The 24414-nt window shown below is 37.6% G+C and overlaps 1 protein-coding gene across 5 annotated transcripts in view; it reads left to right on the top strand.

Annotated features, from left to right (window-relative positions):
* ATP8B4 (ATPase phospholipid transporting 8B4 (putative)) overlaps positions 1 to 24414 on the top strand; it is a 315343-nt gene that overhangs the window by 158365 nt on the left and 132564 nt on the right. For all 5 annotated transcript variants that reach the window (XR_013395574.1, XM_077939397.1, XM_028850904.2 and 2 more), the window contains 4 exons: positions 549 to 621; positions 9227 to 9297; positions 13368 to 13450; positions 22421 to 22579. Coding sequence is in view for 4 of the 5 variants with exons in the window: in XM_077939397.1 (XP_077795523.1) it covers positions 549 to 621; positions 9227 to 9297; positions 13368 to 13450; positions 22421 to 22579 (386 nt within the window). In the remaining variant the exon portion in view is untranslated. The remainder of the gene's footprint in view (positions 1 to 548; positions 622 to 9226; positions 9298 to 13367; positions 13451 to 22420; positions 22580 to 24414) is intronic.

Below are 24414 nucleotides of genomic sequence, written 5' to 3'. Positions count from 1 at the left end.
GCCTCAGTGCTGGTTTGTAGGTGGTCCTTCTCATTCAGTCTTCCAAGGCTTCTTTTATCATGCTTTGTTGTTCTTGTCCTTTCCAGACTTTAACATATTTTTCCTGTTGCATTTTAGCTATTGCTCTACCTTGCCACTGTCTCCTTCACTTTCTTGCCTCCAGTTAAATAGACTTCTGAGGCAATGGCAATGATGTTTCTGTATTAATAAAGAGTTTGAAAAGAATGTCAATGACTAAAATTTATTGAGATTTCATAGCTGCTGCATAAAACTGGCACCATGCGGGTGGTGGAAAGTGTGCTCAGCCAAGAGTTTAGCATGTTGAGTTTAGCCCAGGAGTACCAATAACTCACTGGGTATCTTTGGGCAACCACTTAACCTCTCTGGGCCTTTGTTCTCATGTTAATGTAAGGCCATTTTGAATCTAACATACTAGGAAAGTCTCGTCTGCTTCCTCTGTTATATGATGTTACATTGTGAATACATTCCCTTGGTTGTACTTCTGAGTCTTCATTCTTGAAAAAAATTAATTTTGTTTTTGTTTTTAGACTACAGAATGAAAAATGGATGAATGTCAAAGTGGGAGACATCATTAAATTAGAAAATAACCAATTTGTTGCTGTGAGTATTCAATATTGTTTAAAGAATTTATCACAGATTAAAGTAGCCTATATACGGAAGTATTTACATTTGCAAATTTAGTAAATCCTTGCTAATCCAGAATAATTATCTTCAGTATGTATTAGTAAAAAGTCACAATTATAAAATATTTTAAAAGACATTGATTTATTAGTTTCAATAACATGGTAACTCACATAAGGTTGAGTGAGTATCACCTTGTGTATTTCCCTAGGGATCTTTTAAATTAATAGGAACAAAAGATTTTAAATTAGAAAACCAATATTTGATGTAAATAAGAGTTTTTAAAATGCTCCTGAGTACTTTAAAAAGTCTGTTCTCACATATTTTGTGATTAGTACTGTTAATATCCTGATTAGTATTGTTAATTTACAGTATATTTGAAAAAAACATAAGCTAGTGAAAGAGAAAAGATATGTTTCTTCCTTAAAAATTAGAAAATGTGTATTGATTGTGCTGAATTAATAACATGTTAATTAATGAGATTTTACTTTATCAAATATACTATAATTTATATACTCAAGTGGCCTATGTTATAATTTCCTTAATAAAATTCAAGGGATTAGTCTAATCACTAAAATATATGCAACTAACTATAGTTCAAATTAAATTTAAGGTAATAAAAATTATTGAGATCAGAGATTAAAAATTCAAGTTATTGTTTATGTCAAATATATATTAGATTACATATGAAATTTTTTGTGTTGAGTGCTATTTTGTGTATCAACTTGAAACATTTTACCACAGGGAAAAAAATATGGCCCCAAGAGTTATTTACAAGACAACTCAGTTAAGACTCCTAAACATTCACTTTCCGAAGCAGTCTTCTTTCATTAATGCACCATCTGTGTATACTGAATTCTCCAGAACAGCCCACACTAAGGAGACTACTCAGTAGACTGGTCATTCACAAAAGAGTTCACACTTTAAGTAGAGAAGTGCTTATTTCTCTGGTAACCGCAGTGCTTTGGAAAATAGTTGGGAACCAAAAATAAACAAAAAGGTGTCGACAGCCAAAACAGAGGTCTCAAAGTCCACTCTGGGTTAAGCTCCTCATAAGTAGAACAGTTTGCCAGGTTCTCACTCGCAATCTATTTACTTTTATTTAAGCCGCAATTTAAATTTGCTTGTCCATCTTGTTTTTCAGCTCATTAAAGATTAGAAGTAATACCCTGGAAGGTGGTGTCTGTTAGAACATACTGTGTGTGTGGAATCAAGGTAGATCCAGTGTAAGGGCACTAGATGGGGAACTGGGTGAGAACTGAGGCTTTGCTCTATTCCTTCAGTGACAGCAAAGACTTTATCTTCTTTGTCTTTGGTTTGTCCATGTGTCAAATAAGAAGCTAGAGCACTACAGGATCTCAAAACTCCCTTCCATGCTGTGATTCTCTGGGTAAGCTGACACCAGACTATATGATTCTTGCAGGCAAAGCGCATATTGATTTGCCTGTTTTCCAACACTTGGTACCATGTCCATCATCAGGGGCATTTGGTAAATGTTGGCTAAATAAATATTGATCTTTGTAAGAAAGAAGACAGGAAAAAAAAAACAAAGAAAAGTGCATATAAATTTACAAAAATTCAGATGTTCTGGGTCAGTGGGATACCAGTAAACAGTATCTGCTCTAATTAAAGATTGCGTATATTCAGGATTCTTTGTCTAAGAAGAAAGGGCTCCAGGCAACTCATTCGAGTTCTACTCTCAGTTAAAATGATTACAATGAAAGAGTTTTGGTGCTTCTAAGTGGATAACCTTAACTTATAAAAAAGGGACATGTGGAATTCTAAGATGTGTGCATTCAAATGTTTTTGGCAATGACTTTAGCTAGATAGTGTCATAATAGAGAGGAATTAGCATAAACCTATATATGCCACACACTTAACTATCATATTATTTGGGACTGAATATTTCAGGGGCAGTGCTCGGTATGTTTTTTACTTCAGGTATTCAGTGAAAACAATGAGTCCTAGGAGCCCCATGAATGTGCTCTAACAAGGGGGAACATCAGACTGGACTCAGTCTGCTCATTTCTCACATTTTTAGGAGTGGGTCCAGAAAAGAAGCAGTCAAATCTATGTCTCAAAGCTTTTAACTCTGTGGTGCCTCGTGGCCAGCATATCTACGCTCCAATCGGCACTCTAGCCTTTATGTTTGAATTTGTATTTTCCTTGGACTTTGTTTTTAATTTAGTTATATTTTCTATATTATGGTATGTATGCTTACTTGCTATTGCAAAAGCATCAATGAAATGAAATACAGAAGGCAAGCACAAGTGCAATTGAAGAGCAGAATATTGAATTTTAATTAATTTAGATTTAAATAGCTACGTGTGATTTGTGGCTACTGTATTAGACACACAGATGTAGCCTTTTATGGTGGTTCCCATGATGGGGTGAGAATGCTTATTTTCCACTCTTCCTCCTGTTTTCATTTGGAGGGACGGCACCAAAATAACACTTTAAGTGTCTTTCATCCACTTGCTCTCTCCTCTCTCCTAGGAGTGAGTTCTTGGATTGGTGAGTTTGGGAGCTGGGAGTGGTACGCATGACCTAGGTGATGCTTCCTTAATTCTTATTCTTTTTGAGCTGCACCTGTGTGCAGAGAGTCTGTTCTGCTCTGCTCTTCCATGCCATCAATGTTATAGAAACAAATCCCTGTGGTGGGGGTAGTGGGAGGGCCAGGGAAACTTAGAGCTTCCAGCATCTGTGGCTTGATACGTTTGTCTAATAGGGGTGAAGCCCATTTGGGCCACAGACCTAAAGCCTGGTCTTTATCAATAATAACAGCTTTATCAAAAAAAGATGATATTTTTATCTCCATTGTTCTCTGTTTGACTCCTACAAATGTAGTTCTGTTGGCCTAATCTTTGAATAATCGAGGATGGGAGTCCTTCAAAACCACCTCACAGCACCTCTTGATTAGATAATTTTGTTCAAAGTTTTCCCATGACTACCTACTCAGCACCTACAAAACCATTTTCAAGGGCAAGAAAATTTTTTTTAGGTGAACCACTGGAATCACTTAGGAGTACTAATATATCTCCCTGCACTCTGGTATGAGCTGGCAGGGGCTTCAGAGAGCTTGTATTTGGGGGGCAAAACTTATGGGACCCTGAAAGAGACCCACTTAGGAGTTATACTGAGGTGGATTTTGGGGGAAACCAGGTCATGAAGGTCATGAAAACAATACTAGCATTTATTGACCATGCGTCACATGCCAGACAATATTAACAAGCACTTTCTGTGATTAACTCATTTAATCCTCACATTAGCTCAGTAAGGGCAGGTTATATATTATCCTTATTGCTCTCACTTTACAGAGGAGAAAACAGAGGCACAGTGCCATCAAATAGCTTGCTAGTGGGACATTCAGGAGTTAAGTCTATGTAATCTAGCTCAAGTGCCCCCACTTCTAACCACTACCATTTGCTGTTCCTGACTGCATTGGAAAAGTCATCCTCATTGACTTGAGTCTGGGCTATCAGCGTTAGGGGCTCTGGGCTTGGATGCTGGAAGCCAAGTGATCAGAAAATATGTTGTGCCCAATGCAGATGCATAACTTCTGGCTGTTCAAACTTAGAATTTGCAACCTGATTTATGTCAGTTCATCAGTAAACTTTTAAGCAAGGAAAAAGAACTCACCAGAGATTGCCAATTAGCTGGCATATTCAGAAGTTACTTACCTTTTTTTTTTTTTTTTTTACTGTAGCGAACCCCCTTGTTTTGCGTTTGTATATACATTTTAAAATTCAAGAATACTTTTGGGCTGAATTGCCAGAATTCCTAGTTTTTTGGGGCGACCAGGAAAAATGCAGAGTATAATTCAGATACCACAAGGAGTTTGACTGGCATTAGAAGAACCAAATACATTTTATTAGAAAAACATACTGCAGAATTCCTGATACTACTGGAACTCAGACCATGGGAGCCAGGTGTACCTTTCTCCTTCACTTGACAGCAGTGCTCTTGTGTTGTTTCACTTTTCTTAGCTGGTGGTAGAAATAAAATCCTTACTGGGCATGAGTATATTTGAACATTACCAGAATTGAGTTGTTTAGCTTGTTTGAAAAGTCCTTCCTTTCCCTCCACAAAAAGGCATTCATAGAATTGTTTTAAACCCAAGGCATTCTTCTGATACAGGAATGGACAGTTTTACCCTTTGGAAATGATAGGGCTAGAAAGATTAATTTGACCTAAACTCCAGGTGTGACTGGAGTGGGCTTTTGCTCTTTCTTGACTCATCAGGGAATTTCATCTATTCTTTTTCAACACCTTTCTTGGACGCACTTCCAGAGAGGCGCTTTTTTTTTTTTTTTTTTGTGGTCTCATTGCCCTCATTGTTCTTTTAAGTTTTACAGCTTCAAGTCAGTTACTTGTTGTTCCAACCTATTTGCTGTAAATAAACCATCTCTATCTTTCCATCTCTTTCTGTGTGTGTGTCTCTCTCTCTGATCTATATCTAATTGTCATATTTATATGACAGTAGAAAGTGGGGGTAAAATATTCAGGCAAGGATTTTTTTTTGACCAGAGGAACAGCCTGCCTGTTAATAAATTTTATGATGTCCATTATTATTCTCACACTTCCTTCTCTTCTTTATCACCATCTTTTCCTTATTCTTCTCAAATCACTGTAATTAGAAAAACAATGATATATCTAGTACATATTAGTAACCAATATGCGTTTATTGGACCTGAAATTTAAATTTTAAATAAAAATGTTACCTATCACCATACAAACTTCATTTTTAGAATCTCATTCTCATTTTTTGACTCAATACATGAGCTATTTTTTTTATTTTTATTTTTGGATTATAATAAAAGATAATGTTGTAGATGATAGAGAAGATAAATAACTCTATGTGTGAGAATGGCCTAAAAAATAAAAGGAGATCCAAAAGTGTTCAACTTAATTCTACAAATTTATCTTTCCATCAGGTCATGGAACCACAATCCAAATATTCTTCCACCATTGTGGTTTTGATTTTTGAACGCCAACAAAGCAAAACAAAGCATAAAACAAAGTGAAATACTTTCTGTTTTTCATAGTTTTGTGTTCCAGTGATTTAGTAGCCCACCAGAGAAAAAGAGCATACATTTTGGGATCAGAAGTTCCGAATTCTAGTTCCAGCTCTGCAATTTAAGCTATGCGTGTCCATGAGGATTGCGTTAAGTCTCTTGGGCCCTTGGGTTCCTCAATGACTTTGGAAGGGTCATGGGCTTTACATGAGTTAATTTATTTCTTCTGGTGGGTGTGGTAGAGTCTATTCCTCCCTCACTCCTGGGCCAGATATGACCTCCCCGGTTCCTCATCCATACAATGGAAAGAATACTACTCACAGGGTTAAGAGAGTAAAATGACACAATTATGAGAGAGGGTTTTATAAATCCTTAAATAATTGTATAGCTTTAAGGTGTTATCGTTGCTTTACATTTTACTTTGTTCTTTAACTCAACAAACATTAATTATGACTAATAAACCTATGAGGGCAATGCCTTTGGCTCTGAGGACCCAAATATGTTCAGTGCATTCTTTTCAGGTTCCCTCTAATGGCAATATTTGTTTTCTGTTGCCCATGGAAGCTGGGGAAGGGGCGTTGTATTGGAAAACACTGGTTCCTTCATGGAGGACATAGCACAGCCTCTCCTGGCAGAGCAAGGAGAAAAGGCACTAATAATTCACAAAAGAAAGTAAATATGGGGCATATAATAGGTGGTTCTGAATGGAATTAATGATATCCTGGCCCACCTATGAGTTTGGATATTCATGCTTTTCCTTTCCACTTCTTTACTCCTGTTAGTCATTCTGCCTTGGGGACCTCCTTTCACTGCATCTAGAATGTTCCATGATGCCCTTCCTCAACTAGCAATCCAATGTTACACTCTCATTTGCACTCCCCTCATAGCACTTTGTTAATAAGGCTGTTAGAACCCTTATATTCTGCCTTTATTAAACTATACAAATCCTTGAAGCAAAGAGGTTTTGAATCATTTTGGTATCCCTTGCAGTATATGCCTCATACTGCCCAGATTCAAATCCTGGCTCCTCCACTTACTGTGTGACCTTGAGGAACTTACAGAACCCCTCTGGGCCTTACTTTGCTCATCTGTAAAGTGGAGATAACAATAGGACCTGCGCTATAGGATTTCTGTGAACGTTAAATAAAATAGCACTTGTGAAGCTCTTAGGACGGTGCTGGACACATAGTAAACCCTCACTAAATATCAGCTACATTATTTGGAATCATAAACACCTACATCTGGAACACAAGTTTCTGGATCAACTAGGAATTGGGTCCCTGTAGGATTTACTGGAGGAGTCAGTTTGAGGAGGCCTGCTGTGAGACTCAGAGTCCTGGGGAAGGTGGGCCCCGAAATCCATGTGTTGCTCCACTCCTGGCACAGCACCTCTGGAAAGGGGTGACAAGGGATGAGCAGGGCTTTTTCTGCAGCTCTCCTGCCCTTTCCTTTTCACAATTATGACTGAGTGCACTAGAAAATAGGCCTGCCTGCATGACGATGAGCACATTGACCGCTTATCCTCCTGGCCCCCCTGGGCCTTCCCTTCACACTCCCTCCTCAACCACAATGAATTAATGCCTTGAAGGATGAGGTTAACAAAAGGGAACAGCAGGCCTCAGCAGAGGGACAGGGAGAAGGGAGGATAGATGAAGGGAGTGCAGCATGGCGATCACGGAGTAGGAAAGCCGGAGGAAGGTTCACAGAACATCAAAGAGAAAGGTGGTAACTGGGGAGATGGGCGGAGGTGGGGAAGGTAGGCGTCTCGGTCCCAGAGAGTACAGTGAGCAGGAACAGTTAGCCTGGAACCTGTGGGGGTCAGCCTGTGGGAAGCTGGGTCACTGCTCAGGAGAGAATCTGACCGCCAGATGGCAGTGGCGCCTCAGTCACATGTTCCTAGCCAGCTGTGTGCAGGGACTCCTCCCCTTGTTTACCATGGTGTGAGTGTCAATGCAGCCCTGCCCAGTCTTCAACAGTAACACTGGATTCGAGTTTCAAAGAAAAGCAGCCCTGGGTACAAATAGGCATCTTTCTCTATACTTCATAACTGTATTCAGTCACAGATTCTTAGGATTAGAGAATTTTGGATTTTGTTTCAAATGAGCCTTTTAAGCTCAGGGGAGGAGAGGTGCAGGCCCACAGACTGACTATTGAGCTCTTTTCCTGTTTAGTGCCTTGTGCCTGCTCTTATGCATTGAAATTTAAATGTGGGAAGTAAGATCAAGGTGAATTTTCAGAAAACTTTTTTTTCCCTTTAAAATCAGGATGGGTAGTTTTTGGTCCAAGAGCGACATCACTTTCTTTATGTGGCTTTGCTCTGTTCACAGTGTGACAAGTCAGAAAATTTCTGCCTCAACAAGCTTCTGTGGCTCTTTGATTCAGAGTTGTGTAAGAGCCTTGGTAATGCAAACCCACTTATTCCTTTAGGGGCTGTCACAGGGCATTTTTCCCCAGCTCTGTTTTATTCCAATCCCAATTTGGACAAAACCACACACACACACACACACACACGCACACACGCACACACACCCTATTTTTGAGTTGCAAATTTAAAAGCTTGAGACTCAAGAAAGTAAATTGATTCTAAATTTAACCCCCAAGACTCAAGAACAAACCAATTCTAATGTTTTAAAAAACAAAGGTAAGAAAATTTCACAGATTTGGAATGCCAATCATAGATTCAGACATAGCTAGAAAATTGTTAGGCTAATGTCTCAAACTAAATTGCTAAAATTTAAGCCAATTCTTTTTAGATATTCAGACTCTTCAAAATTTTATAAAAACACTTATTTTTAAAATAAGTTTAGAAATTTGAAATAAAATCGGTAAGCACTTTACCAATTTAGAGAACTATCAGGATTCTAAAACTGAATTGTGATAGGTGATTTGCAAAGCTCAATTGGACATCAGAATAGAACTGTTTATCTCTGAAAAACCCAAACTACTCAGTCTCTGATTTCTTCCCACTGCCTTTAACTACATTTTCTCTTCTGTCTTGCTCTCTTCCTTAGTCCCTACTTTATCTTAGCTCTCCTTTCTTACTTCCTACCATCTTTTACTTTTTTCTTACCATCTTTATCTCTTTCTTAACTTCCTTGCCTCTCTTATTTTTATTTTATTTTTTTAGTTTCCTCCATCTATTTCCCTTCTGTTTTGTCCCCATCTCCTTTGTCTGCTCCCTGTTTTTAACTGATGACACTAGGTAATTAAAGTTTGTGCATATATTTCCAATTATTTATTGGAGAGAGTTTTATGTTAGTAATTATCAAAGCAAGAAAATAGAATTTATACGTTTCATTCAAAAAAGGTGAATCAAGTGGTTATTAATTCATAGGACAGCTCCTTCCCTTGTTTATGTTGTGATAGTCAAGAGGCATATAAAGGACGAACGGGGAAGAGGGAGGGTTTGGTTCAGGGCATATGACATAGAGGTAGAACAGGATCTCACTTCTTTTACTTTGTTTCTAAGGCTCTGTTGGCTCGTTAGTAATCAAGAGGTGATATACTGTAGAAGACTTTCAACCAATCTAACTTTTCAAGTATTATTTTGTTATGATTTTTGAAAATAGGCTGATTTACTTCTCCTATCAAGTAGTGAGCCACATGGTCTCTGTTATGTTGAAACTGCTGAGCTTGATGGGTAAGTTATTAAAATTGGAATAATTCGGTTGGTTTTCAATTTATTTAAAAGTAATGTCTTTAGAGATAAGACTTAACCTTGTTCAGTATCTTCTTGGGAGACATAGGAGTTTACATCGCAAAGTCCATAGTTAATTACTCTGCAGTAATTTTGAAACTGTCTTTTCTCTTAAATTTATTTTCTTGCAGAAAGAGTGAGCTAAACTTATATACAGGAATAACTTTACACAGAGAATCTTCAGTAAGATTCCTCAGATGTTTTCAAAAACAGTTTCTGCTTGTTTTGATTTCAAGTGATTTTATAGGGAAAATGAGAGGGGTAGAGATCAAGATTCCCTGAGGAGGGAAGGAAGGACTGATGTTACTTTAAAAGGCAACCTTTAGGAACTGTGTCAAATGAAGACATAGGAAAAAAAGAGAGAAACAGAATATGATGCAGTTTTGATGTTGATATTAATTTATAATTTAGTTATAGACCATATAGCAGTTCTGTTTCAGAGGATTTAATTTGTCTGGCATAAAAACATTTATTGAATGTTTACATTTTAATGACAGTATGTGTTTGTGTTCTTTAGATGGAATTTATCATTTAATCCTGATATAGATGCTATATAAGCCCTATTGTACAGACAATGAAATCAAGGCTTAGAGAGCCTAAGTAATTTGCCCAGAGCATCTGAAGAGTGAAGCCAGGACTTGAACCTGGCAGTCTGACACCAGAGTCCATGGTTTTAACTGGTGCCTTCCAAATTATTGCCATACTGAGCTATTCAAATAGTGCTTTAGTCTGTGGGACCCTACTTTGGTCAGAACAGTTTAGACACAACTAAAACAGTTCTGAGAGGAACATTTATGGCATACATTTGAAAAGAGAAAAATTCTCAAATAATCTCATCATTCATCTAAAAAACCTAGAAAACAGCAAAATAAACCCAAAAGAAGCAGTAGGAAGGAGATAATAAAGAGCAGAAATAAATAGACTTGAAAACAAAACAAAACAAAAAAATAAAGACAATCAACAATACAGAGCTAGTTCTTTGGAAACATCAATACAAGTGACAAACCTCTAAGAATACTGATAAAAGAAAAAAAAGAAGACACAAATCAGCAATATTATGCATGAACAATGGCAATTTGGCAATTTGGTATAGATCCTGAAGACGTTATAAAGGTAAAAAAGAAATACCACAAACAACTGTGCACACAGAAATTTGACAGTTTAGAAGAAATGGACCCTCTTTCTCAAAAAAAAAAAACAGACTATACACTTAATATGACATAGATAATTTGAATAGCTCTATAAGTATTACAGAAATTGATTTCAAATGTAAAGTATAAAAAGCTTTGAGAAAAAAAATAGGAGGTAATCTTTGAAACCTAGAGCTGGCTAGTCAGATTCTTAGACTTGACACAGAAAACATAATCCATAAAAGGAAAACCTTGATAAACTGGACTTCATGAAATTAAAAATTTTTGTTCCACAGAAGTCCCTGTTAGAAGGGCTTAAAGATAAGTTAGAGACTAGAAGAAAATATTTGTAAACCATCTATTTGACTAGGGACTTATATCTTGAATATATTTTTTAAAAGCTTCTTAAAACTCAATAGTAAAAAATCAAACCATCCCATTTGAAAATGGGCAAATGACATAAAGAGATATATCACCAAAGAGGACATACAAATGGCAAAGAAGCACATGAAAAGATGCTCAACACCATTAACTACTGGGGAAATACAAACTAAAACTACAATGAGACCTCACTACAGACCTATCAGAATGGCTAAAATAAAAAAGAGTGACAACTCCAAATGCTAGCAAGGAAGTAGGGAAACAGGATCATTTATACATTGTGGGTGGGAATGTAACATGCTACAATCACTCTGGAAAATAGTTTTGTAGTTTCTTAAAACTGAACACGCAGTTAACATACAGCCCAACAATTTCACCCCTGGGCATTTATCCCAGAGAAATGAAGACATGTTTGTACAAAAATCTGTACATGAATGTTTATGGTGGCTTTATGCATAACATCCGTAAATGAAAACAACTTGAATATCCTTCAATAAGTCAATGGTTGAAAAAATTGTGGTGCATTCATACCATGGAATACTACTTAGCAATAACAATGAGTGAACTACTGATACATGTAACACTCTCGATGAATCTTCAGAGAATTATACTGACTAAAAATAGTCAATCCCAAAGGTCACATACAGTATAATTCTGTTTATAAAATTTTGCCTTTTGAAAAGGCAAAATCATGGAAATAGAGAGTAGATTAGTAGTTGCCAGGTGTTAAGGTGAGGTGGGAAAGGCAGGGAGGTGGGTATGGCTATGGAGCACAACCTGAGGGATCCCATGGTGATAGAAATGTTCTGTATCTTAACTATTTCAATATCAATATCTTGGTTGTGATATTATACTATGGTTTTGCAAGATGTGAAACTGGAGTAAGATGCAATTCTGAGTAAGGGGGATACAGCATCTTTTGGTATTGTTTCTTACGCTGAAAATGACTTTGAAGTTTATCAAGATACTCAGGCAGATTAAGGAAGAGTGTGGAATGACAATGAAGGCATTAATCAGGAGTCTTGAAAAATACTTTTTAAAAGTATCAAGAAGGCCTATGTGTGATTATTCTTACTCTTTTGTTTTTCGCATTTGAAGGTAGAAGTGAGATAGTGGAGAGGATCCTGAGGAAGTAATTAAAAATGATGACAAACTTTGATAAATGACATGACGTAGATTAGGGCTAAAGAACTAGGGCTATCTGTCTTTTTTGGTGTGACTATTTCAGTTATTTGAACAGTTGTTTAAGTGGATGGACATGTTGACCCTTTAGCCTCTCTACCACTTATCTCACTCTTGTCCATCAAGCCAGCTCAATTTCTGCTTCATCTATGAAGTTCTTGACTATCTCAATTCCTACTCATCTCTGCCTCCTAGGAATCAGCAGGTTTTGATGAATAAGATTACTTTTAAACAAACTAGCTTCAGTTATACATCCAACTTAGTCTTTCCTGAAGAAAGCTATTTTAACAATGGTTATTCCTTGAGTTGGACTCATATTGTCCTACATCATTGTGAAGTTCATTTACAGAAGGTTAAGATTGGATGCCTTGTTAGGTATCCGCTTTTTGGCTGTCTAAAATGAGTTATTTCATGGGTTTGCACAAAATTCCACACAGTGATGTTTGCTTTTTTACCTACCACTTGTTTTCCTCAAGAGGATGACTATCCTTTTGGGGGAGGATTGAGTATCTTGGGTGACTTGGGTATGTATTTAATCAATATTTGTTGACTGAATGAATGTATCACTAAACATTTCCATAAAACATAGAACTCTGATAACTGATGTTAAGCTACAGTGTAAGAGAAGTAGGCTGAATTCAGTGAGAAAACTGGGATGGTAAGCCCTTAAACACAAGACATAAGTGATGGCCATAGAATCTTAACTGCTGGCCATTTATGAATATCAGAGAGCCATCTGTCCAAAGTATGTGTGGTCCCACCTATAAGAAGATGCACAACTCACTGTGATTTGCTAAGCTTGTGTAGGTTGTCTATTTTAGATTTATGGGTTTCTTGGATTGATTCTCCAAGAAAATGAAAGCTGTATTCCTTTTCCCATTTAAATTTCAGCTACTGTGAAAGTAGCCATGACCATCTTTTGCAAGTAAAACTCCTATGTAGATAGTAGACTCTGGAGTGATATTAGCTTCCTTTATTTGGCAACTGTGTTCCTATTCCGAATGTGTTTTGTAACTCATGCATGATGTCTGAGTAGGTTCAAATGAAACCATATTTGTTATGTCCTCTGTTCTTTCAAAATGCAAAACAGATCAGTGTGTTGTTATAAAGATGTGCCATGGGTAGAATGCCAACTCTTAGGAGCCCAAGAAGCCCTGCCCACTTTCCTGAAACAGTGAGCGAAGTGTGAATGACATTCAAAGGAGAGTTTCTTGGATCTCTTGGGTTTGGCTTTGCATGTGCTACACCCACCTGATTGCTTTGGTCGGATGCTGTTGGCTGTTCCATATAAAAATTCATGTCATGTCAATAATTTCACAGGGAAACGAACCTAAAAGTCCGCCATGCACTATCAGTTACTTCGGAACTTGGAGCAGATATCAACAGACTTGCAAGGTTTGACGGTAAGTATTTTAAACAGATAAACAAAAATCTCAAACCCCAAAAAGCAAAGCAACAAACTAATTATGTGAGATCCAACTTATGTTTCTTTTTATTTGGTGGAAGGACATAAAATTCTCCAGGCATCAAAGCCTGTAATTTATTCTCACGCTAAAGAGAGTAAAAATATTTGCCAAGGGGAGAATGGCTTTATTAGTTTATCGTTCATTTCATGCTTGTTTCCTTTTTAAATATCATTTACTTCAATCCCATAATATCCTTTACTTGCCTAATGTTGGCCTCCCTGGAGCCATATACAGACTTGCTGAGGAGGAATATTGGCTACCCTTGTATTTCTAGCTCTATGTCTAACCACCCATCCATTTCCTGGCTCCATAACAAAAACTACCGGACCTCAAACTTCATGAAGACAGTCATCCTGCCTCATATATTTCTGTACCTTGTACGGCGCTTGGTATAATGTCTTGAAGATATTAGGTGTTCAAGAAGAATATTCTGATTTATTAATCAGTTGGTCATCTGTTGACTTTTATTTTAGACCATGGTTTCAGTATTTCCATCTTCATGCCATTCAGCTGGTCCCTTGATCTTCAGTATAATCTCTCTTGCCTCTCCTTTTCTACCTATATCTTGTTCTATTCTGGTAAAGTTATTCTTAAGTTGTCATGGAACAACAGTCAGATGTTGTCCATTCTAGGGATATCTGCATTTATGATTAAGACACCACAGAGAAACGCAATACTTCAAGAGTCAAAGGAAAGAAACACTGATTGTAGGATTTTAGGCACCATAATAGAGTGCAGAGAGAATCTTTGGAGTCTCTCTTTCACTCCTCAATGGTCTCCTGCTTTACCCACTTGTCAGTCTGGCCCAGAATATTAGTATATCCATACAGATTGGCTTTATTTACTAATAGATTTTCATGAGTTTGAGACAAACTTCCAAAATGTGTTTTTGGGGGATCCACTTATGGAAAACATGGATAAGGGTCTTAGCATAATCACATGAGTTAAAGCACAGGCAAGTTTATGTTGTAAAGTTTCTCCAGTGCAGAGCTTAGAGCTTCTATTGCCTGTGCTTTGCAGTTGCTTGTAAACTCTGTCTGGATTCTGTTAATATTTTAATCTCTCTTAAATGAGTGCCTTTATAACAGATGTTTATAGAAAAAAAATTCCTCCAAATTGAGATTTAAGTCAGGGAGTAGCCAGGAAACTGAATGGTCCAAGGAATATTTTGATTAGAATAAAACAAATTACACATTTTCTACTAAGTAATTTTTTCAATGAAATTTTACTGTTATGTGAATCCAAGAAAAGTAAATTGTGTTCATGAATCAAAATACTTGCTTAAAATACCTCATTGAATATTTATGGAGTCCTAAAAGGGCCACCTAAATATAATTTACTATTACTCATTTCTTTCCTGGCAGAGTTGTACCTTTATACCTCTATTGATCTACGAAGAGGTAGAAATTCATGAGTTTTAGTGTTGTTAACCATCAAAAAGCAGAGCGTGATTGTTAACAATTATTTAGGTCCCATTCTTTCCTACATGTTTGCCCAGATAGGCTACACTATGATGCAGTTATAAACAACCCTGCAATCTTAGTGGCATAAACACAGTAAAGGCTTATTCTTGCCCATGTCACATCCTGAGTGGGTTGGGTGGCCTTCTCCGTCACGGAGCCACAGTATCTGGACTAATGGCGTCTGAGGTCCCTGCATCGGGCAAAGGGTAAGATGAAAGAGACACAGTGGTGTTTAAATTCTTCTTCCTCTTATAGTTCATTGGCTAACATTGTTACCTGGCCCTGACTTAACTGCAAGGGAGGCTAGGAAATAACAAATATGAATACTTGTTGAGCATTAACTGTCTCTACCACACCCTCCAAGAATCATGGCTCTGTAAGTCGATGCCAGGATAATGCATAAGGAGCCAGGCTGGATTAGGTGGATTTCTTACATGGAACTATAGGATTGGGGCTAAGTATCCCTCTCTTCAGCATGACTCCTTATACTCTCAATCCACCATACCCTGCTTGGCTTTTTCTTCTTCTTATAGCAGAAAATGAATAAATAGTTATAAATTCCAGTGTGGGGCAAAGAGGAAGACTAGCATCAGGCCCCAAAAAGACATGGGAGGGCAAAGGAAAGGCCTAACGTAAAGAGACTAGGAAGGGAGTGTGAAACGATGGGGTGAGGAGGAAGCTTAAGCTTCCTGAAGTGGCCTTGTAGGACTGAGAAGGAGTGCTGGATCCTCTCCTCCTGGAAGGCAGGTGTCTGGGAGAGGGATCAGCTGGCATGGTAGTTTTAAAACGTCTTTACTTCAGATCCTTTCTGATGTAAGAAACTGGAACACAGTAGCTCCAAATTTAAACCAATATAAGTGGTTTTGCTCAGGCTGAAAACACTTTCCTCCCTTAAGATTTTACAGAGGAGGTAACAGGTCTTGAGAAGTTAAAGGACTTGCTTATATATAAAAATAGCCATTTAAAAATACTTCACAAAATTTACTTTTAAGGTGTGTTAGTAATTATTACTTACTAGATATGACTTGAATTTGCTTCATACAGAATGGGCAACTCACCAAATCCCCAATGAATAATTGTTTTCCCCAATAAAGGCAACACAGAGCCTCCCTTTTTTATGATTATATATACTTAAACTGTGGTCAGCTTTTCAGAAAACATGCAATGCCAAATTCATGAGGCTGGTACACTTCTGGGCTAAAATCCAGGTTTCTGTTAAGTTTACTTTTTCATTTTAAAATCTTGGGCTGCATTTCAATCTACCTTAAAGTTCAAGGCAACAGGGTGTTTTATGGGTTTATTCTAATAAATAAAAAATATAATTTCCTGTTTCTAAGAAAGCATCAGAAGAATGAATAGATGAATTGAAGGAAAATAAATTAGAAACAATATACAAATTAGATTCCCCCCAGTTAGCAGCCAAATTTAAAGACCAAGAGGATGATGCAAGATGTAGCATGGAAGCCTTTGAAAGAGTTACGACAGTTAATAAACCCTAAATCCTTCCCATGATTGCTCTTGCTTTCCTTGGCCTTCAGTTATTTTCTCCATCCACTTCTTTCCAAGCCCTAATTTATGCATTTCAATTTTAATCTCTCTCTCTCTCTCTCACACACACTCCACTATCCGCACATGGTTTTCTAACTACTCCATTTCACCATTCTTCTCTTTCCTTTTTTTCCTTCCTGTATTCTTGCTTACTGTTCTCATCTCATCTTCCTCCTTCACTTTTTATCTTAGCTATTTTCTCCACCTGCAGTGTCACTTTTCTGTCATTCTTTATCTTTGTTTTAATCACTCTCTCCATAGTAATTGGTTTAAGTCTTTATTAAGTACCTCCAAAGTACAAGATGCAAAACAAAGTATGTAGAATTATAAATGATCTCTCCATATATTATCCAGGTTCTTTTGATCCTTTGCTCCTTGTTCTTTTTCTACTCCCTTTTTTGTGTCTTCTTTATTCACCTTTGTCCTAATGAAATATCAATAGATTACAGGTTTTCCTCTGGTGATTGGAAAAAGACTTTCTTGACTCATGGGAATCAAAACCAGATATTGCATCCTTTAGTTTAAATTAAAATAAGATATCAACATTGTGTATGTTTGACAATGACCTGGCTAGCTTTGGCAAGGTATAATAGATGAGACAGATATGTGAGGCACACTCTTTACCATGTTCTATCTGTGCTAAGTATATGTTTTAATTTGTGACTTCTGGGCAAATCTGGGTATGGCATTATTTTTGCTTCTGGTTACTGTGTGTTTTTTCTTCTGAGATTTGCCAAATACTTTCTTTAGCATCAAATTACAGTTTTCTGTCCTTGAATCATAAAAGCACATCTTCCAAGTATCTAAAGACCTGAATTTCCCACTCCTATCCCCAGAGAAGTTCCCACTGGGGACTCCACGTTTCGGACACATAGGGTCAGAACTGAGATGGGTTGAAACCTCAGGATGTCTCTGGTGAGTCTCTCTGCCTCCTCACTTTTGCATCTATATTCAAAGATAGTGTCTTTCTGGTGAGCTGATTTCTTTCATCCATATGTGTACAGTCACCCATTATTCATTTAGCAAATGTATGTTTAACACAAGGCCAAGGGATTTGTTAAGCCTAGGATACAGTGGTTAATAAGTCAGGCTCAGGCCATGCTTTTTTAGAGCTTATTTCCCAGGGGAGAAGACAGACTTGAAAAAAGTCTCATCCTTAAAGAAGCCTTTGATTAGGTAAAGGTCCTAAAGTTCTCAGGCCCTAAACTTGATGTTGATATGTGAGCAAGAGCTCACTATGTACCAGGCACCATGCTGAGTAATTGCACACATTATCTTGTTAAACCCTTACAACTCTTGAAGGAAGAGATTATTGTTAGCTCAATTTATGGATAAAGAATCTGAGACCCAGGTAAATTGATTAACTTTCCCAGTGTCATATGGCTGTTAAGTGGAGAAGCCAGACTATGAACCCTGGACTTTTGGCAAAGCCTATTTTACAAAGGACACAAAAGGACACAAAACCCCAGGTTGTAAACCAAAGTAGAAAGACAGCATTGGAGAGTTAGGGAAAATTAGCACAAGAGCTTAGCTCCTGATTAGGGAAATAAATGAAATTTTAAAATATTCTAAACCCGAAGGTCCAAAATTAATTACCAGAGATCAAGTCCATCCAGGACAAGGATGAGGTCATCATATTTTTAAAACGTAGCAATGTTCTCAGTGATTTTGAATGTCAAGATCCCTGACAAGAGTTTATAGAAGACTTGGCCAAATGTAGAGATCAGTGCACACAAGAGAGTTGGGTTTTGGCAGGTAAATCCATTTATTTGAAAAGTTCTCATGCAAATATTTTTATACATTTCAAACATCAGAAAAAAATGATTTATGGTCTCTTGAATTTTGTAAGAAAAGATACATAACTTGATCTAACATTATAGATCAAATATAATATAAAAAGAGATTGAGTGGGCCTTGATTTTCATGTTAAAGTCTTATGGGAATTGAAAAGCTTTTATAAACAAGTAACTGAAATACTTGTCAATTATTATTATGTAAACTGGACATTCTTATTCCTTGGGGAAATCCCCGGATGTAAATTGTCGAAATGTGTTTAAGAATCTTTTGCATATTGTTACTGACTGAACTGAGATCTGTTTTCTGCAACTCCTGACAAGTTTACATATTTTGTATGACTGTTAATGCTGAATTCTGAACCAGGGAAAGGTTGACTCTTTATTCAGGAATCCTTGTATATTTTGTGGTTCTTTCTAAAGAATAGCATGTGTGTAATTAAAACATGGAAAAATAAGCATCTCTTTTTGGTTAAAAAAATAAAATAGCTTGGTTAGCATCTTGTGAGTTTTTTTGCTTACCAGATAGCTTTCCTATTCACCTGGACAGGAGCACACCCCAACAGCACAGCTGACGCATGAGGCATAGATTTCACGTAAAGGCGGAATCTTTACTGCTGGTGCCGACATGCCATTATGGTAATGATGGATGGGTGAACCTTGACAGTTGAAGAGTAAAGAAGCTTTAGAAAATAGGAAGGTGACACTCTTCTTTCTAAGAAAATAAATAAATATTTGTCACAATCTTCAGGGCAAACAGTAGTGGGCAATCTCTAAAATGTTAAGAAACTCTTGGCTAGAGAAATTTTTGAACAGCAATATTGATGTTCTATTTGCTGGATAATTTGTCTTATGGAAGAGTTGCAGTACAGATAATCAGTAACTATTTCTATTAATAATGTACACAAAGAGATGAAGCCAGCTTCTCTGGAAAATCATAGAATATTGGGCACTGAGTTCCATGTTTATGATAAGCTGCAGACTTTCTCTTTGAGGTTAATACTTAACTCGAGAAGTCTGTCGAGTTGGTAATTAACCAACAATCCGGCTGACTAAATCTAGAATGCTTAGGAAGGTCCAGAATGAGATCCTGTAGATTTTTTTCAGTGTGGGTCTAGAGCATTTCTGTGTGAGTGTCAAATGGATAGATTGCAATCTGCTTTCATGTCTTCTCTTCAGAGGGGCAAACAGATATGAGCAGCTAGTTTGATTGTATTTACACTTCATTATTGACGTGATTTTCTTCCAGCTTTATTATTGCCCATTAAAGATGACTTTGTGCTCCAAATATGTATTCAATAAATGACTATGTGAGAAATGATGTGATTTTTTCCTAAACTGTTTCCTCATCGACTGTCAAACTGACCATTTACATCCTCTTTCTCTTCTCTGATTGAACTAGCAAAAGGAAGAAGGGTCCTAAGAGAGCTTTCCCCTCATCCTTGTTATGCTTCATGGCTAGGCTCTCATTTTGGTTGCTTCTAATGCACTTTAATGCTCCCACCTGTTTTCAGTACTCTCCAATCTACTCGGCTCCCGTTAGATTTAGGCCAGAAACTAAGCCCCGCCTGTTGTGCCTCGGCTATTTGGTTTTCTAGTCCTTCATCACTAACATGGAAATATACCTACTTTGTCCATTTTTCTTAGATCTGCTCTAATATCCATCTCATCTCTTAACCTCTCTCTTGAAATCATCTGAAATTTTTTCTATCCATCTCTTCGACAAAGATCCTATTATGTAGATAGTATAATAGTTTATAGGAATACAAAGGTGAATACAGTGCTCCCTTCAAAGGAATCTGTTCATCCCTTTTGGAAAGTGGTACAAAAGAAATTGGGAAGTGTGTGTTTTATGCTAATAGAGCTTAAAAAGGGGAAGCCGAGCACTTCTAATGATAAAAACAAATGTAGTTTGGCTTTGTTCCCACCATTTTGTTTTGACTGGGGCCTGTATTTAGAACTTACATCACCGAGACCACACTCTTTGAGAAAGGCTGAATTGGGGCTTAGCCTCCAAGAAACCCAGGCAGTACCCCTTGGCCCTACTGCCTGTTCCTGTCTAGAACCACACCCTTGGTGTGAGGCCAGCGAGGAGCGAGCCAACGTGTTTAAGGCTGTATTTGCCTCCATGTCAGTCTTTGCTTACGACAATAGAAATGATCAAATGAACCTGTTTTTTATATTCCTGTTGGCAGGGATTGCATATCATGTTGTTTTTGCCCAAAGCACATTTTTTTTTTTTTTTAAGTGGCTCAGTTTGAAGCCTAAGAAATTGAGTCTTGGGTCAAGAATCTGAAATAAACTTTAAGTGTTACTGTTAACCTGTTATTTTATGTAGATTTTGCTGGTGATAGCCAATTCAAGATTTTACAATTCAGAGTGAAAATTGGTCAAGAAGAAAAGATATTGAATTCTGAAAATGTCTCCTCATCTACAACATAGTTGTCCAAACAACTTGAGCCAGTTTAAATCGGTTTTAATTTACTTTTTACTATCAGTGATAGGCCATAATGGAGCTAACCAGAATTCAGCCCCTTCCCTTGGCAAGGTTATTTGTCTTATCCAAATCCTCCTGCCAGCAGTCTCTATTTAGCAGTGGGAAATAGGGATGTCTGGGAAACTGCCAGTGAGTGCCTAAGTGGAGAGGCTTTAGGCAGTACTTTTGTTATACTGGGGAAAGACAGGTGGAGGTTGGAAAAGCGGCCCTGAGGCCGTGAGTGAGTCCCTCATTCCTTTCACAGTTTTATTTGCTTTTGCTTTTTTAATGCAAGGGCTGTTAGTGATCTGGTTGGTCAGGAGTGACCAGTGGCCTTGTGGCAACTGGTTGCTGTTACCTCTGTTTAGTAGTTTTAAAGGGAGTATCCTAGGGAGAAAGGGGACCCACCTAAGAAGCCTCTTTTAAGTTCAGACGGCAGCTTGGAGAGTGGATGGAGTCAGTGTAATGTAGATCTCTAGGCTTACTTGGTCCCCTTTCTCTTTAATCAGTGCTAAAGATACAGTCCCCTTTTTATTTTCCAAATGCTACGTTTTATGTTTCAACTTGCCCTTTTGACTTCTGATTAAATATGAATGTATTTTTGTTTGTTTGTTTTTGAGAGAGAGAACTTTGTAGGTACTAATCTCACCCCCAACTCCGACTCAAATCCTGACTGGATCTAACCACAGCTTCCTTTTTCATATCTCCCCTCTCTTTTTTCCTTCCTCCCTCTGTTCCTCTCTCCCTCCATTCTGTTCTTTCGTGTCTTTGTACTCATTATGTATAATAATTTTTCCTCACCTTTTGCAGTGGATATGTATATTAATCTAATAGTTATGTTTTGTGACAGGGTCCGTGAAAGATTCTTTGTGGTTTCTTTTTCTATCTAGAGAACCCCCATCCTAAATGTATATTTTCATATTGAAATAATGGAACGAATTGATTCGTTGATTTGGAGTGGGCATGCCTTTGGTTTGGAATTAAAGAAACTAGAAACATCTTCTAGGGGCAAGTTATATGGTGCCTTTGAGAGTCCCCAGAACTCTGAATCTAATCAAGATAAGAAGCATAGAACAGCTGAAAGGAATCACACGCATTCTCAGACACATGTGGCAAACAAGGCCCAGGTTTCTTTCTGGTGGAATACAGTAGGACCTCTGAAATCCTGATTATGAGCTTAGAAAGATGGTTAACTTTTGTTGTGAGACTGGAAGTATGCTATTTTAAACTGTGTAGAAGTTCACATTTAGCTGAAAGAGATGGAATAAGAGAAACTTTTAGGACAGTCACTGCTTTATCTTTTCAAAAATTATTTGTTATAAACTAGAAGTAAAGATATGCTCTTTATTTTTTTTTTTTAAAGAAAAAATATCCCATGGCTCTTAAGGTTTCTGTTGTTATTTGTTTTCTTTTTTTAAAATTTTTATTTGGACAGTACAGAAAACTGTGTTTCAAAATAGTTGATGGCTTTCCATTTCTCTACCTCCCAGCTTATTTTTTCTAGCACAATTCTGTGTATGTAACCCCGTGCTGTTAAAGGGAAACAGTGGTGAAACAGTGCTGTGGGCTTCTGAAGAGAATTTTGGGTGAGTCGTAAAGAGGTTTGTTTTGTTTTTTTATTTTCCAGGGATTGTTGTCTGTGAGGCGCCTAACAACAAGTTAGATAAATTCATGGGAATCCTTTCTTGGAAAGACAGCAAGCACTCCCTCAACAATGAGAAGATAATCCTGAGAGGCTGCATCCTGAGAAATACCAGCTGGTGTTTTGGAATGGTTATTTTTGCAGGTACAGTATGTGACCCAGCTCTATGGGAACCTTACCTGCAACGTACACTAGCACAGTCTACGATTCTCCAAGTTCTGATGAGCACAGTGCTTTCATTCCATGCGAAGTAGTGCTCTGGAGCTGGCTTCAGATTGTAGGACACCAGGAGAAAACACCATTGCTCTGAAAAGAGTACAGGTGGCCGTGCTGTATGAGGAACTACTGCCATCTTATTCTTAAAGATGCTGGAGTTTTAACTAGACAGTGGGTGCTAGATACCTACTGCTTAATTTTTCTTTATTAACCCCATCTTAATCACCTTTGTCATTTTATGTATGAATCTGCCTTTAAAGTGAGTAAGAGTATGAAAGAAAGCCCCTGGCTGTGCAGTTAATTTTGTAGTTTGCAAAGGTCAAGCAGACCTTTTGGAAAAGGCTTCTTGATCCTGTAATCATTTCTGTTTATACTCCATAACTTTTTCCACTGTTCGTAAATAGGAGAGTGGGTTCTGGAAAGACTGTGCATGATGGGGGTGGGTGGGGTGAGGGGAGGTGCCTCTTACTCTTCTTGCCCACCATATTTCTTTTCTCTGCTTTATTTATGTAGGCCCAAGGTGGCCCTCTCTTGCTAAGAAAGCTTACAGTAGCACCATTTCATAAAGCCACTCAAATTGTACTCATGGCTTCAATTGCCAGCCCTTGATTTTAAAAGTCCTGTTTATTGTGACACCAAATTAAGATGTGTTTTGGGCCTCTTGACTATGTGCAATCAAAATTGGAATGTTTTTCTTAACTGACCTTCCTCAACAACAACAAAGTGTTCATTAAAATCTTAAAAGTGTTCCAAACCTAGAATTGTTCTCCCAATTCCATTAAATACTGTCAGCTGTCAGTGTTATCAGTGCTCTTGCTGCTTGGGGCACTGCCGTTGTAAAGACCTGGGAAATCCCTAGAAATGAGCTTTTATGTTTTAGTTGGGGAAATAAACATATGATCATATATTTCGTTACACAGATAAAGAGAGAGCTAAGCTTGTCCATGAACATTCCTTTAACTTCCTACTTAATGATGGGGAAATTTCATGGTCTTCTGATGGGAAATACCCTCCTGACTTGCTTCCTGTGATCATAGAGATAGAAGTGCTTCATCCTATGGATGGGATAAAGCCCCAAACTTTGCATTTCTGTGATCTTGTTTGGAATGGCTAATTCAGGACTCAAGTTCAGCTACAGTGTTTCATGCTAGGGCAGCTGTTGTGAACTACTGAGAGGCCAAGTTCTTCTTTGTAAGGTTCCTTTATGGGAAAATGCTCTGAAAAACATGGAAGTTGGCTGGTAAGTTGAACAGGCCTCCCTCCAAGGAATTGTAACAAAGTTCACAGAATTTCGATTGGGCAGACCTGAGTTTGGATTTATTACTATTTTTTTATTTATTGTTATTATTATTATTATTTTTACCAGCTATAGGACTGTAAGCTTTGGTTACTTACACTTCCTAAGCTTTAGTTTTTTTTCTGCTGTAACATGGGGATAATAATGAGTACATTAGAGTCATTTTAAGTGCTCAATGAGATAATGCATATGGAAAAGGATGCTTGACAAATGTTATTTTCCTTCCTTTTCTGCTTCTCCCTCCTTTCAAATTTAATTCAGAGCACCCAGCCTGCTCTCTAGGCTGAGAGTTGGAAAAACTTAGTGCTCTCTGGACTTTGGCAGCAGGCAGCAGGGAGAGAGGGAATACTCCCTTCTCTTGTGATTTGGCCACGGTATTCACTTGCAGGGTACCTTATCAAGTGGATATTTGTAAAGCAGAGCATGCCTGCATTGACTTTAGTCTGGTTACAAATGTTGGTAGAAA

This window comes from Macaca mulatta, chromosome 7, assembly GCF_049350105.2.
Source record: "Macaca mulatta isolate MMU2019108-1 chromosome 7, T2T-MMU8v2.0, whole genome shotgun sequence".
Classification (NCBI taxonomy): Eukaryota; Metazoa; Chordata; class Mammalia; order Primates; family Cercopithecidae; genus Macaca; species Macaca mulatta.
This window is presented reverse-complemented; position numbering and strand designations above follow the sequence as displayed.